Source organism: Silurus aristotelis (genome assembly GCF_946808225.1).
Source record: "Silurus aristotelis genome assembly, chromosome: 12".
In the NCBI taxonomy this organism is placed as follows: Eukaryota; Metazoa; Chordata; class Actinopteri; order Siluriformes; family Siluridae; genus Silurus; species Silurus aristotelis.
This window is the reverse complement of record NC_139585.1, coordinates 28,242,753-28,259,472: the sequence shown is the minus strand read 5'-3', so window position 1 is coordinate 28,259,472 and position 16,720 is coordinate 28,242,753. Positions and strand designations below refer to the sequence as shown.

Here is a 16,720-nt window from a genome sequence, read left to right as displayed (position 1 = left end):
ATAGTAAGAGTCATTTGGTATACACCCACACAATGTCATGAACCATATTTGCATATATGCATTTGATACACAGAGTCATTTGGTGTTCTGGGCACTTGTTGTTGTTGGCTTTCCAAAATCTGTGTCATGGTGTCTACTCTATATAGTGGACTACATCTGCATTTGATACACAGAGTCATTCGGTACACAGTGCACGATATTCAGATATACTATACCCAGTGTTGTAGCACCCACACTATGTTATGAACCATATTTGTATTTATGCATTTAATATACAGTCATTTGGTGTTTAGTGCAGAGCCTGTGCCATGGTGCTCGACACATATAATAAACTTTATATGAATTTGATATGGAATCATTTGGTGTTTTGTGCACTAGAGTTAGCTTACTAAACCCCCTGTCATGGTGCTTACACTATATAGTGAACTACACATGCATTAATACTGAGTCATTTGGTTTTCCCTGCGCTATACTTCGCTCACATTACGTATCATGACTCCTAGACTTTATATATCTAGTTCTTATGCCCTATGTAAAGCTTTGTGTGTGTGTAAACAGTGTGGTGTTTGGAACGTGGCCGAGGGCAACCCAGTCGGTACTGGCTGGTTGAGTCTATTGCAGTGTGCACTCGCCTAATTAAGTACTTAATTAAGTATTACTCATGCACAGTCGCAGATTGTTTTCAGGCTTGTTTATGACAGCTCGGGGACGGGTTTGGCTTCTTCAGCGCGCGCTCACTCATACACACTCTCTCTCACACACACACACACTCTGCATTCCAGCAGTTTACAATGGCATGCTCTGCCACGCACTAATCACAAGCCTGATTGTGTCTCAACACTTGGGTAAAGAATACACTCCTTTCACGAGGCTCTCCAACCTCCTCCCACACTGTGTGTGTGTGTGTGTGTGTGTGTGTGTGTGTGTGTGTGTGTGTGTGTGTGTGTGTGTGTGTGTGTTGTATTCCCGCCTCATTATTGCCTAGAATGAGTCCCTCTATTGGATGGGCTGTAAAATGCCTCGAGTCCTTTGCTTTTATCTGATGGTGTTTTAAATCTTGGTGGCTAGTTTTTAATGACAGTACATAGACTACGCCATGAAGTTCCCTACACCCCTACAAAGTAATAAAATTAGAAACAATATGTAAAATTTAAATAAATAAATAGCTTCTAGGCAAGATTTCTAGTGCGCATGACATTTGAGTTTTCCGTTTCAGCAGCAAGAAAAAGTAAAACGACACCAGGCGTTAATACAGACCCACTTTATTTCTTTCTTAAAGCTTCATTGCACACACCAGTGAAAGGAGAAGAGAGAGAGAGAGAAAAAAAAAAGAGAGAAAAAGAAAGCGATGGATTGTGCACAGGGTGGAGGAAAAAAAAAAAATACAACATGATTTCTTAAAGCTTCCTTTCTGGCTGGTTGGGACATTCGAGTCGTAACTCAGCATTTTAACACGAAACCCTTTTTTTTTTTCTACTCACCCCAAATGTAGGGATTGGGGGGGGGGGGGGGGGGGGTCAGTGAGAAACCGAGAAATACTTTCCTTCATCAATCCTTAATCTGGAATTGTTCAGCTGTATCTAAAAAACATGGTCGGCATGAGTTCAGTTCAGTGTGGACACCTAAACTGATCTTGAAGCATTACGTGGATCAGTCTAGATTGGTATCTAGATTGACGTTTTCTTAGCACAATCTTCTTTATGATCATCGGCAACTGGAATACCATAGAATTTCTGGAACGTTCTAGAAAAGCTACCCTGACTCACCCCAAAATTAAGTGTGCAATCAACTTCACCATACTGATTTACAATAAAAAAAAAAAAAAAAGAAGCTAGCTCCAGCTAGCTCCAATACACGTCCCTGTGTCTGCTCGATCAATTAAAAAGATTAGAATTTTGAAAATTTGACTAGCAATCGAACTGGTTCAAAAATCATACTTTGTGAGCAGAAAATAAGGGTTTCGGAACGTTACAATACGTCGTATTTACCGCGTTGATTAGCGACGATCGTTCGATCGGTCTTTCGTGATATCAAATTTGTTAGGATTAAAAAAATAATTAAAAAAATAACACCTTTTCGTTTTAACCTTCATTTGATCCTTAAGTCATTGCGTTTCTAAAGTGTCATGTCCGACAACGTCCACAAGGTTTCGCTTTGATCCGAGCGACTTGGCCATTTAGCCGAGACGCGTTTAGGGTGTGGAGTATCTTTAACTAAATCGTTGCATGATAAAGGCCAGGGTCTGTGTTTTGAATGATCTATAAACAACTGGGAACGTTGTTTTGATCGATCTGAAAAAGCCACGTATGCTAAACATAGATTAGATTGGCAAAAGTAAAAGTGGGACTTTTCCAGCGATATGTGGTTTTTCCTTAAACTGTTACCACGTGCAGCGTCTCACAAAAGTGAGTACACCTCTTACATTTCAGCAACCATTTCATTATACGTTCTCAAGGGACAATACAATAGAAATAAAACTGTGATATATATCAGTCAATGTGCAGGTTATACAGCAAGACAGATTTACTGTCCTCTAAAAAGAACTTAACATGCAGCCATTATTGTCTAAATAACTGGCAACAAAAGTGAGTACACCCTCAGTAAACATGTCAAAATCGTGTCCAAAGTGTGAATATTGTGTTTGAACACCACTGTTATCCAGGCCTGCCTTTATCTTCCTGGACATGGAATTCACCAGAGCTGCACAGGTTGTTGCTGGGATCCTCTTCCACTCCTCCATAATGACATCACGGAGCTGCTGGATGTTATACACATTTTCCCTCCTCCTTTCTCTTGAGGATCCCCACAGGTGCTTAATAGGGTGCAGGTTTGGAGACATACTTGGCCACTCCATCACCTTCACCTTTCTCAGCATGGCGGTTGTCATCTTAGCGGTGTGTTTGGGGTCGTACCAGCAGCACTCATGCAGCCCCAGACCATGATGCTACCACCACCATGCCGGACTGCAGGCAAGACACAATTTGCTCTGTCCTCATCAGGGTGTCACCACACATGTTGGATACCATCTGAGCCAAACAAGTTTATCTTAGTCTCATCAGACCACAGGACATGATTCCAGTAATTTATGCTCTTGGACAGGTCGTCTTCAGCAAACTGTTTTTGGACTTTCTTGTGAACCAGTTTCAGAAGAGGTTCCTTCTGGGACCACGGCCTGCAATCCAACTTGTTGCAGTGTGCAGCGTACGATCTCAGAACCGACAAACAGACCTTCCGCTTCTTCAACCTCTAAAGCAACGCTGCAGCACTCATGCGTCTGTTTTTTTGCCACCTTCTGCACCTAATGCTCAGCATGAGGACTCGACTTCTTTGATGGACCCTTGTAATGTAGGTTCCGAGTGGAACCTGTCTTGGAAAACCTCTGTATGACCCTGGCCATACTTCTTATAGCCTCGGGATCTTTATATATCCAAGTTTCATTTCTATAGTATTGTCTCTTGAGAAGAAATACTGCAATTTGCTGAAATGTAAGGGGTTTCCTCACTTTTGTAAGATACTGTAGTTGGAGGCACATGATTGTATATTATGTCTTTGAATGTGGTAGGATGAAATGTTCCCTTTCGCTTGATCTAGGAGACCCAAACAATGTTCCAGCATGACAATGCTTTTTACATGGGTCGGTGTGGAAGATATAAAGCTCTTGAACCTTACTGAACCACCTTTGGGATGAACGCTGACAGCACCTCAGGCCTCCTCACCTCACCGACATCAGTACCTTACTAACACCCTTGTAGCTTTATGAATCTCACACAGATCTCCACGAAAATCGAGTGGAACATCTTCCCGGAAAAAATGGAGCTTATTATAACAGCAAATGGGAACTAAATTTCGAATAAGATGTTCAGAAAAGTGCATAAACTTATGGTCAGGTGTAAAGCTTGTGTCCATATCTAGTGGAGGTCATGTTCTGGAATGTTGGGTTACAGAGGACGCCGTTTTTGAAAGTCGCCCGTGAGGTCCCGCCTCCCACAATAACAAGGAGTTGTAAAGCGTAAATATGGAGATTCAGAACATGATGATTTAGCGCAAGAGAAAACGTCTGGACAGAGCCCAGGCTGATCGAAGTCGTTTGGTAAAACAGAAAAACCTGGTGGACTCCTCGCGCCGTTTCTGCGTTCTCATGGTGACTGTTATGAACACACTCCGAGCCCCTGTGCTCCAAAATATCTAAAGCTATATTTAACCGCCAGCTGAACATGCTTACACTCTCCCTCTCCCTCACACACACAAACACACACACACACACACACACACACACACACACACAAACAAAAGTGCACAAGTGGCAATTTGGAACAAAGACACGCTGACACCGGTGTTAATTCTCTGGCGAGCAAATAAGCACTCGCGTCCCTCAATGGGAACCGAGTCCCGCCCAACAAGACACAAGTGTACACTGGACAAGACGGGATAAGGCATAGGTGCAGCAACCCACCACACACACACACACACACACACACACACTTTCAAATCCTTCCATTTTTCCTCTAAAGGCATTCCAGGTGCTTGAAATTACTTCATGAACGGAAAAGCTTCATAATAATATAAAATAAATAAACACTTGAAAACACCTCTATACGATGTCAATGCTCCTTTCGTCTCCCTCGAAATCCTTCGACATGTCAAAATACTGCACAGAACCAAAAGTCTCGCTAAAAAACGATCCAAACTGCCGAACGTAATCCAAAAACAAAAGGGTACAGCTGCACTGCGCTAGACATCAAAACGGTATGTTATTAATTAAACTATTTTGACAATAGTTAAGGAGGTTGGTCCATTTCTGGCCTCTGCTGGTAAGCACCGGTAATACACCACCAGGCACTATACGATCGTGTTTTTTTTTTTAACGCTCATTCTCGCATCCGAGTTTAAGGCCTCTCTGATTCGGGATTATTTGGCAGGATTTCTGTATGAAAAATTACTTCATAAAGTGTCCATTGCGCTTTTTGGGGGTCGCTTGAATAATAATAATAATAATAATAATAATCTAATAATAATAATAATTCTGGCCTCTGCTGGTAGGCACCAGTATTACACCACCAGGCACTATACGATCGTGTGTGTTTTTAACGCACATTCTCGCATCCGAGCTTAAGGCCTCTTTAATTCCGGATTATTTGGTGGGATTTCTGTATGAAAACTTACTTCATAAAGTGTCCATTGCGCTTTTTGGGGGTCGTTTAAATAATAATAATAATAATCTAAAGGTCTTTAGCTATCAAAAGCTACAAGCATGCCAAAATAATATAGTGTTACCACCAGACTTGACAACAGTCCTACCAGTGGTGAGGGGGGGGAGCTTAAATTTTTTATTTTTTTTTATTGTCTCCGCATCGACGCATGTACAAGAGTTAAAACCCGTCTACACAAGCGTCGGTCATTCACAAATTAAAATCTGTGTTAAAAACGTATTGTTCCTGTGCAAAATTAAATTAAGTATCGACGGGACATGCCTCGATTGGGTAAAAGCGATCCGACGCACCATTTGCAGTGCGCTAGGACGCGGCTTGGGATGCAGCCGGACGTTAACCTGGATTTCTAAACCATAACCCTCTGCTGGTGGACCCTGGAATGGGTACAGGTATTGCAGGCATTGCAGTCTTCCCATTGAAAACGTTAGCGCCTAGAATTGTGTTTTCGAATGCTAATGAGGGGGGTGGAAAATGAACTGAAAAGTCCAATGACTGAAAAGTGAACACTCGGATTTACTCCGTTTGAAATAAAGATACGCGGAAACAAACCATTTCAACAAAAATCCGCAAGGCAAAGCGCTGGGAAAAAAATATATATAGTGGAGGAAAAAAAATATGATAAATCGACCACAGGTGAACAAAGCAACCGAAAGCAAAACTCTTTTCACAGCCGTCCGTAGCTGAGTGGTTAAAAAGTGTAAACTCAATTCGTAAACTCGAAATTCACAGACTCGTCCTGACTGGAGGGATTGTGGAGGAGGGGGCGGGGCTCTGACACACGCTCCTCCTAGTCCAGCTTCACTCCGGCCTTCTCTGTGTTAAGGAGGTGGAGGCTGTCGTCTATAAGGAAACTGGGAGGGGGGGGGGGGGGGGGGGGGGGAATAAAATATTTCTTGTTAGCACAGTTCGATTTTTTAAGTTGATTTAAAGAAGCTAGAGAAAAGCTAAACCTGTGATCTGTGATTAAAGAAAACTAACCCATATCCATTAGATTTATCCCCTGGAGATGTTGTTGTGGAAACGTGTTTACCTGTAGAAGAGGAAGTGTACGGGGACGGTGCCCAGGTGCCAGGCCGCGTGAGCGTCCAGCACCCAGAAGAGCGGTGGGAAATCGAGGAGCTCGAGCAGAGCCAGGCCGTGCAGCAGCACCACTACTGCGCCGCACTTCCACCAGTACAGCAACGTCCTCCGGTTCTGCCAGCACCAACCGAGCCACCACAGCAGGTTCACCATGCCTGAAAAATACCGGCAATTTACCAGAAATATACCAGGCATCAAAAAAAAAAAAATATATATATATATATATATATGATGTCAGAGATTTGCCGCTAAAGGCCGCTCTGGTAATGACAGCGGACCGGAAAAACTATCGGTGGATATGGATTGTTGCAGATAGCTGATAGTTCCAGTGATCTGTCGGTGCTGATTAATCAGCGAACCCGATTAATTGGTCGACCTCTATGACCAATAGAATATTCCACTCATTAGATAAGATTCCAATCGCTAAGACAGATTTCCTTTGTTAGGTTTGATTCAACTCATTATAATTAAATTTAGTTTTTAGAATAAATTGTATTCTTGGATTAGATTCCACTCACTGGGTTAGAGCTTATTTGCTAATTAGCTTTTTGCTGCATCACAGACAGGAGTCTCCTACAGAGAGAATGAATGGAATTACTAAAGCAGGAAACATCGATATTTACAAATCGAATGACCCCGGGATTTGAAATGAAGGCTAATTGTTTTTTCTGCAAATCCTACATGAAACTCAGAAGCTCAAATTTCAGTTATCAGAAAATGGCTGGAAACACGAATATGCAAATATTAAAACCTGCATCACCTCAACAGTTACCTCCAATAAAACTAGCTAATTAGCTAACTAGCTCAAGGTCTAAGACTAGGAACTCTTAAGTATCATTCCTGTCACAGGGGTTTAACCGCCACAGGCATCTAATCACAAATAAACACCAAGTGCAAAGTCTTCACTGACCTATGGTTGCGTTGGCGGCCATGTTGTAACCGTAGTCGAAGCTGACGAAGGTAAGATAGGAGACGTGGGAGGTGAAGGCCAGGATGAGCAGAACGCCGACGATGCTGGACACACCGGGCCGCCGCAAACCCAGCGTCCTAAACACCACACGCCGTTGTTAAAGCACAGAACTGTAACTCTATGAAAAGTTCCGCTTAAACATACGCGCAGCTAAATCTAGCTAGGTATATTAGCATGAAATCATATATGTATGTGACTCTAGCATACTTGCATTAGGTAGCTAGCTAATCAACTAGCTAGCTGTGGGTCAGTTTGTAAACTAGTATTTGAAAGAAAAAACATTTCTGTCAGAAAAAGTACAACGCAATCTCACACACTCTTTACCTCCTAGCGCGATTTGTGAAAGATGTTAAAGCTTTGCAAATGTTTACCTGACGCAGCACAGGTAGATGGAGTAAAGGATGACCGCTGATGCGCAAAAATAGTCCATCTTCTGTTAAAGAGAAATATATAAATAAAACGCATTAAAAACAATATCCAAATTTCATGTTCTACGCAATTTCCGTTCCCTCGTCCAGTTTAGTAGGACCTGCTCGCTTACATTCGCTAGCTAGCTATTTACTAGTTACCTCAGCTGCCGAGTTTGCGAACAAGCTAACGAGAAAAAGTAGGCCGGCTTCGTGTTTAAAATACCTCTTCCTCTTTAAAAAATATACGGTGTGGCCAAATGTTTGTTCGTTTAGATGCGTTTAGTAAAATAAAGAGTAAGAATGACGATTATTTCTTCTAGAAACGTAGCAAATGTAGTCACCCCCCCGTTAGGGGTCGCCAAAGATTTCCGAGGGGTCGACAATAGCACACTTGTTATACAGTAAAACCCTGTTGTACAAGCAACTAATAATACAAGCAAACGGAGATGCGAGCGACTTTGTAACAAAATTTTACCCTATTTCACAAGCAAATATCGAAGGCACGAGCAAACCCACGCTGCCGGTTCCCCGTTTCCAGCGGAGGGAAGCATCAGTCGCTTAGTTAATGATGTATCGCTCGGTCGCTCTCGTTGTCCAGTGCAGCAAAAACGTAACTTATTTTTAGTGTTATATTTTTATTTGACTAGAAATCTTGCAAAATGTCTCCCAAGAAAATAAGTGATGGTGCTGGGAAAACTAAAGTAAATAGAATTACCATTGAAACCAAGAAGGTTATGAGCGTGATGTGCGTAAGTGTTCAATTGTGTTTACATTACGGTAATTTGCGGTGTATTTGTTTGGTAAAACAGGCTAAAAATACTTTTTCAAGTGCAGAAATAAACGATCGAATGAGATCTCGGAATGGATTAAATCACTTTTACATTCATTCCTATGGGGAAAATCAGCAATTTTCAAGAACGTACAACGGGGTTTTACTGTACATATATATCACGTTGAGAGTTTTTTGAGAGTTGGAACGTACAGATGTATCTTAAAATATTTTAATTTTTTTTTTTTTTGTAAAACAAAATAAACAAGATGCAGCAAAGTGAAAATATGGCAAAAAAAAGTCCCTACTTTTTTTTTGCCATATTTTCACTTTGCTGCATCTTGTTTATTTTGTTTTACAAAAAAAAAAATTCAAAATTTTAAGATACATAAAGATAAAGAGAAGATAAAAATTCATGCGCTAAAATCCAAAAAACAAGGACTTATTCTGGCAGTTCTTTTGAATTTCAGTAAAGCCATGGACGTGGTGAGAATTGAGTGGCTAATCTGTGGTGAGAAGACAGACTGAAAGCATGAAGGCCCTTCAAACTAAGGAGGCATCAGACAGTTGGTAAACCCAGAGAAGTTGTCATCTTCCACACCAACCCATATAAAGCATATCTTCATTAAGCTGCCTTTGTGCCTTCAACTAAACGTTTGATAAAGAACCACGTCTGGGAAAAAAAAATCAGGTGCCTGTATTATTTTTATGTATTTTTTTTTTTTTATACACCCAAGTAAATCAAGTACCTCAGTTAGATAAGTGTCTCTGGTGTGGAATACTGTGGACCAGAACCAGGCGTTCAGCGACACCTGCAGGGAGAAGAAGAATATTCAATATTACACCCGGTATTAAACTTTGCAAGGTTAAGTGGGCGGGGCGAGAAAAACAAATCGTGCAGAATTGAAAACATAAAGTGATGTGTTCTTGTTGACTAGCCTATGAATTGGGACCGAATCTGATTAGCCATAAAATAGTAGCGCACTCTAAAACTGGAACCATTGCGGCGGAGATCAGAAAACACGTAGTAGTGTGTTCATGCTAGTGAAAGCCAAAACGCACTCCAGGGTTGGGTCTTGTGGGCGTGGCTTGTTCAGTAGGTTTCAAGTTGGTACCCAAAACGCCCCAAACAAAAACGCACATTCCAAACAAACCATAAACACACACACACACACACACACACACACACACACACACACACACACACATACAAACACGCCCCCTATACTCACCCGCCCCGTTAACACGCCTTCGTACACACTTAACCAGCAAACACACTATTCACAGACACAAACCCCAGATAACCCTATACACAACGCTACACATGCACACACACCCACACCCCATACACACACCCTAATACACACTTACACAACTATCCAGTCCACACACACACACACACACACACACACACACGCCCTACACACACCCCAGACACATTCAGCCCAATCACACCCTATACATGCACCCAAACACACACACACCACACCCGTTACACACACCTCATACACACTTATTCAACCCACATCCATACAAACATACCTACCCACATATATACACTCCATACACACACCCCAATCACACACACACCCCAGATACATGCACCCCAAACACACGCACCCAAATACACACCATACACATACACACACACTAAAAGGGCTCTCACCAGTGAGAAGGCGGTGACGGTCTGGTACATGGGGCACTGGCGTGGGACGGCACTGCGGTAGCGCAGCAGCATCAGCAAACACGCCAGACCGTTGAGCAGCGACGCCAGAGCTGATGCTGGCTCCTCGAAACACAGGAAGCGCACAAATGGCCACTGGACGGACACACACACACACACACACACACACACACACACACACACGTCTAATTAAACATTTCACATTTTATACGTTGTATCCCAAAAAATCTTCCATATACATGGGCGTTACTTCCTGTTTTGCTACGTGTCACCTGAAACGTTTTTTTTTTTTTTTCGCACGCCATCACTCGATGGTATCGGTTTGGAAACGCACTGAATCGCGACACGCCGAATGTCCTTTCGCACGTTATGATGCGGAAAAAAAAATAATCATCATGCCCCACCCCCTTTATACCAGACTGTATTTCTACAGCTGCAATTTGATTGGCGCTTGCATTTTATGAGGTAACACTGTTCTGATAGTGACTTTTTACTGATTCACAACACCTTTTTTCTTTTTTTATTTATTTATAACGCAGTGTATTTTGCGTTACATACCAAGGAGGGGGGTGGGGGTGGAATGTTTACACGCTTTTGGCATGTGGACAGAACTTCCACTAGTTCGTTGCATCAAAACAATAAAAGACCAGGTGTTTCCAAACATTTGGCAGGCACCGGATATAAACAAAGCCAAATTCCATTAATACACATCCTGAAGGTGGGAAGTCACTGCAAGGGGTCAGTACAACAATAGGTTTCATGAGTATCCAATAGTAGTAAACATGGATGAATCCTGGATTCTGATTGGACGGACAGTTTATGTTATAAATCATAGGACCTCAATAACAGGGAGGAATCACAAGGAACAGAAAATGTTTAAAGTCAAACTGAAGACTTTTCACGACTATTAAGAATGAAAGTTGAGATCTACACTACATCGCCAAAAGTATTGGGTCACCTGGTCATAAGTATAGCATGTGATTTTTGAGCATTTACATTCCACATATAGTCCCAATTCACTCTTATAATTCCCTCCACTCTTCTGGGAAGATGTTCCACCAGATTTTGCTAATGGATATTTGTGTTCATCAGCCACAAGGGTGTTACGAAAGGCAGGTACTGATGTAGGTGAGGAGGTGAGGAGTTAGCGTTCACATTCATCCCAAAGGTGTTCAGTAGGGATGAGATCAGAGCTCTATAGCAGCAAGATCTTCCTCTCCAAAGCATGTAAACCAGATCTTCAAGGAGCTCACTTTGTGCACAGTGACACTTCGCCATGCTGGAACAGGTTTTGGGTTTCCAAGTTCATCGGAAAAGTTAATTTCTATAGCGCTTTTCACAATGCCTCAAAGCAGCTTTGCAAAATGTAAGAGAACAAAAAATTTGAATAAGTGAATTATCGGGGCGACCGTGGCAGGGAAACGTTTTAAATTTTTCAAGACGTAGAATGTGGACGTGTTGAGAATCTGCTTACTGAAAACTTAAAAAAAAAAAAAAAAGAAGAGAAAACAATTTGTTCATATAGATGCACGAGATTCAAAGAACCAAGTCATTGAAATGATCCGATCTTCCCAACTCTACATCCAGTACTGTGTGAAAACCGACCTTGCCATGGAACTGAGGCACTCTATAGCCCTCGGCCTGGTAAAGTCCAACCGTGGTCCACATGCACTGATAACGACAGTCATCCCGACACGTCCAACCTGCGAACGAAAGACACAAACTGAAATCGTATACGCCATTCAATATGGCACCACATTGAGCATAATCGATGAAAAAATACATACACGATTCGCCGTCCTTCTCTGACAGAAATCGATAAAAAAAATAAATAAATAAAAGTTCGCATTATTTTCTTTGTTTGAACTCTCTGGGCACTTGGATTGTGTTTAAAGAAAGAGCATATTTTTTTCAACGCCTTTTTTTTTTGTTGCTGCGGTTTGCCAGCTGTCCTATTGGTTGATCTGGACGTCCCCAGATCGAAAAAATCTAAACAAAAAGATCCTTCTGTCTCTTCATGTAATCCCAGACTGACTCGATGCTTTTGATATCAGGAATCTGTGGGGGCCAAACAATCCCTTCCAGGACTCCTTGTTCTTCTTACAAGCAACCTCCACCATGCTTCAGCAACCTCCACCATGCTTCACTGTTGCCCGCAAACCATTGTTTTTATACCGCTATCGAAGCACTTCGGCAAACAACTGCCCTCCTTCTACTGCCATACATTTGACATTTTGTCCCATCAGTCCAGAGCACCTGTTGCCAGCTTTTTGGCTCCTCCATTATAGACCACTTCTGGAAAATAACTTTTCCAGATAGTAAATTATTGTCACTGGTTTCTGCCAGTTCTTTTTGCTGATGTCATTGTTGGACATCTTTCGAAGTCTGCTACATTAGGTATCTTTGGCAGACCACAGCATTATTTCTATGTGCTTTTTCGAAAAAGCTTTAACAGCGCAACTTGAACCCCAGTCTGCTTTGGGGTCCCTCTGGGAGAGCCCTTTCTGATGCAGTAGAACCACTCTTGTTGCTGTGTTCAGACTTGCAATAGTGTATGACCTCTGATATGAAACTGTCTTCCAGAACTTCTGGCCTTGTCCTCACTAATACTTATAGTTGGAAAACGCATATTTTTATTTTCGGGTTTCTTTCGTTCGAAACGTTCGCACTTTCTCTCCACATTTTCCCAGGCAAAGTTTTGCAGTTTTGCACTAAACCTCCCTACATTTCAAGTCTTAAACTATATTCGATATTCTATTATACGTTATATTCAACCCTGCGTTCGTGCGCAGAGGACTTTTTTCCAGACGCAAAAGCAACCTTGTGCATGTAGATATTATTTGGAACTTCCTTTATTTTCCGTCGCACCCTCTACCGTGTCTATTGGAATCAATTTGCACCCGCGTGGCGTTCAGTCTTCCCGTGGTGTATGACCTGTGACGTGAAACGTGACCTTTTCCAAAACCTTGTCCAGTTTGAAGCTCCTACACAGCTGTTTCTGTTTATGACTAAAGGATTTCAACCTACATATGAAACTGATGATCATTCGCACCTGCTTGGTATCACTGTTTAATCTGACTCAGATCCTGCAAAAATACACGTGCAAGTGTACAAAGTATGCAAATAAATTGAGCCAAATATCAATTTGATTCGGATTTCTATTCTGTTCTATCCCTTTGCATTTTATTTTTAATATAAACCATCCTTATTATCCTAATGACCTCACGTCAATATTTTCTATATAGTTATGCACATATATATATATATATATATATATATATATATATATATATATTATACACATTTTCTAACCCCCCAAAGACATAAGCAACTTCATGCATGTGCACAGTAAACTTCCTTTACATCCTCCATCATGCGTTCAGCCTTCAAAAAAACTGTTTCTTTCGCCATCCAATCAGGAGTCGGGATTGCTTGACGAGCAGGACCACTGGCCAATCGTGGCGCACAGGGGGCGGAACGAGACTCAATACGGTAACAAAACACGACCGAAAATGTAGGATGAAAACCGGAAGTCGTGAACGACTATCTATGTAGAAATAGATATTAAGGAGGGGTAGCGGTAGTGCAGCAGGGTGATATGGCGTTAACGGATAGAAGACTCACCGGTGAGAACCATGTAAGGCGGCTGAGCGGACTGGAAGCCGCGCAGCTTGGCTCCCGTGCAGTTGGTGCGCGCGCACTGCTTCACGCAGTCTCGGTACACGGGCTCCTTGTCGCCCTGCGAGGCGCGCGCGCAGAGGAGCAGCGCGGCGAACACCGCGAGCCCCATCGGCGTGCAGCAGCAGCGGGCCATCATGGCGTCCACGTGCTCTATATCTATATATTTTGTATATTTCTATAGAGATATATATGTATTTATATATATATTTAAAAAAAAACTGCAGGCACCGAAAGAGCGATCCGTTCCTCGTCACGTCATGGGAGCTGAGAGATTGCACGGTCCCGAGCGGTGGTTTACGGCGACATGAATGACACCAACCACCGGTCTGACATCCAGCACCTGGCCGTTTATTAGAATGAATATTATTGTAATTAATACAACTACTAGTATGTATAAGCATGCGCACGATCGCGCGTATGTGACGCTACCGGAATATGAAAATAAAGCATGCGGAAACGAGGCGCGCGCGGACCAGCCCTGCTCCCGGCAGCGCTGACACAAACCCGGAAGTAAATCTCTCTCTCAGTCACGCCGTTTGCTGTCAAACTTGGACTTTTTTTTTTCTCCCCCCCCTTCATCCAAATAAACACCTCAGTGAAACACTTCCCATACTACCTAATTCCTCATCCTTAAATCTGTAAACTTCAAATCCTTCAGCATAAACAAAACGTCCGCTAAGTGAAATGTTCATGCAAATGTGCCTCCTGGAAAGTCATTTTCATATTTCACTGACTCAACATCGTTTTAAAAAACTACACTAAGATCAGAATGTCTGATTTTCCCTCTTAATCTAATCCAGAAATACTGATTTTGCAAATAAACACCACATCCCAAAGCGTCCAAAACAGACTTCCCATAGATTAGCTATAAAAACATCAACATTGTGCTTTCTGACAGAAAAAAATACATTTCATGGGAAGTCTATCTCTCTCTAAGTCAAATGTTCAGGCAAATGTACTGTCATGGCTGACTAGACAACCTAACGTTAGTCCAAACAGTTCCCACACACTTTCCTTTGTCATTTCAATGTGACTTGTGTTGAACCACTACAACATTCCACTGACTAAAACCCATTTTTCCTGCTCTGATGTTACTGTTATTTGTCTATTTGTCAAATAACAACCTCAATAAAACACCGTCCTGATCCCTAATCCCTCATCCCAAACTCCTAAGTCTCTACACTTCAAGTCCTTTCACCATAAACAAAACATCTGCTAAGTCAAATGTACCGTCATGGCCAACTGAAAACCCTCAGGAACTGTTCCTACTTGTTTCCTTTGTCATTTTAATGTGACTTGTGGTGAACCACTTCAACATTCCACTGACTAAAACCTCTCCATCTGGAAATACGGTTCCCATTAACCACCATATTTCCTGCTCTGTTGTCGCTTTCACCATTGAACAATGAAATCAGAATTGTTCCCAAAATCTAAAATCACTTCAGGTGACAAATTAAATCTCTCCGTCTTGCTGCTTTCTGTCAAACTCTGTCTCTAAACTCAGGAATTAGAAAGAAAAAAAGATTACGTTTAACTTGAAAAAGTCAAATGTTTAGGCAAATGTACTGTCATGGCCGACTGGAAACCCTAACATCGGTCTGAACTGTTCCCAAACACCTTTGTCATTTTAATATGATTTGTGGTGAACCATTTCAACAATCCACTGATTTAAACCCCTCTGTCTGGGAATATGGTTTTCGAGTATCCAAAATTCTTCATATGTTCATATCTTGTTGCTAACATCATTTCAAAAACTACAATCAGACATGAGAAAATCTAAAATCAGTCTGATTTTGGCTTTAATATCATATCGTTGGAAACACTTGAGGTGGCGCTTTACAGTAAAATACAGAGTAACCGCATGATTTTGCTGTAACTGAACATCCCGAAGTGTTTTATTCCGTTTATACCTCAGCAAACATGCCATGAGTTCATGTTAAATGCATAAGCCAGGGCAGGTATCGTTAGCCAACAGGGTACTGGTGGAAATTGGGCTAATGTTGGCCGAAGGAGGTGAAGGAGAGGAGGAAGACATGCAGGTGGTTGGGGTAAAAGAGGCAGATGTACAGGACAGGGGGGGTTATGGAGACGGATGAACCGCTTTGGCGACCCCTAATGGTAGAAGCCGAAACAAGAAGAAGACCTACAAATACCTACATTGTACTATTAAAAAGAAAAAAAAAAAGTTTTCTGATATTTGTGAGACTAGTTCCTGCTCTCACTTACAAATTAGCAAATAGCAGCGATCAACAGACGTTTCATCACAAAAGATGACAAAAAAAACTTTTCTTGTTAACGCATGCCATAACAAAGTGCTAGCACCTTCCAATTAAAATCCAGTATACAGCATTTTAGTTAAATTAAAAAATGTAAGGTTACAAACAAACGTTTGGCACCTTGTTCAGTATTTATTCACTGTTTTATTATTGAACTTTTGACACACGAAACTAAATGTTATCTGCTTCACTGTAATCTGTGAGGATTATGAGAACGGATTTGCATTGGAATGAATATAACTGGTCTAATACAATGGCTTAAGACCGCAATTTGCACGGACAATTATGCATTTAAGTGGCAATTACCGAACACAATCGCCTGAATAATGATGGAACTGTAATGAACTTGGAAGAGTATGGGTTTCCCTTTTGCATCTGGTTCCTCTCAAGGTTTCTTCATCATGCCATCTCAGGGAGTTTGCTCATTAGAGTTCAATGTATAAGGGTTCAAATTATAAGCAATAACATAAACATAAACATGCTTTAAGCTTGTTAAAAGTGTTATAAAAATAAGTTCTTGTGTTAGAAGAGTTTCTGCAAGAGTGAAAGGGAAAGTTTATAGGACTGTGGTGAGACCTGAGGTGTTGTTTGGATTAGAGACAGTGGCATTGATGAAAGACAGGAGGTGGAGCAGGAGGTA

At 41.7% G+C, this 16,720-nt stretch overlaps 1 protein-coding gene across 2 annotated transcripts; it reads right to left on the bottom strand.

Annotated features, from left to right (window-relative positions):
- Window positions 1-1,246: 1,246 nt before the first annotated feature.
- pgap3 (post-GPI attachment to proteins phospholipase 3) lies at window positions 1,247-15,049 on the bottom strand. Of its 2 annotated transcripts, XM_083557178.1 has the most exons (9): window positions 14,033-15,049; window positions 13,748-13,954; window positions 11,729-11,826; window positions 10,106-10,258; window positions 9,189-9,251; window positions 7,632-7,693; window positions 7,201-7,337; window positions 6,241-6,445; window positions 1,247-6,061 (listed from the first exon to the last, which is right to left on the bottom strand). In XM_083557178.1, the coding sequence occupies exons 2-9, from the start codon at window positions 13,938-13,940 to the stop codon at window positions 5,998-6,000; spliced, it is 975 nt and encodes a 324-aa protein (XP_083413304.1). In that variant the 5' UTR covers window positions 13,941-13,954; window positions 14,033-15,049; the 3' UTR covers window positions 1,247-5,997. The 2 variants fall into 2 exon arrangements, with proteins under 2 accessions (XP_083413304.1, XP_083413303.1); XM_083557177.1 differs by having other exon boundaries at window positions 5,082-6,061; window positions 13,748-15,049.
- Between the last annotated feature and the right edge of the window lie 1,671 nt (window positions 15,050-16,720).

Excerpts from the sequence above, each read along its gene's own strand:
- pgap3 (XM_083557178.1), bottom strand. The coding sequence starts at position 13,940 with ATGATGGCCCGCTGCTGCTGCACGCCGATGGGGCTCGCGGTGTTCGCC. Across the intron at positions 7,338-7,631 it reads ATCTACCTGTGCTGCGTCAG|GACGCTGGGTTTGCGGCGGC; the intron begins GTAAACATTTGC and ends TGTGGTGTTTAG. Across the intron at positions 6,062-6,240 it reads GTACACTTCCTCTTCTACAG|TTTCCTTATAGACGACAGCC; the intron begins GTAAACACGTTT and ends CCCCCCTCCCAG.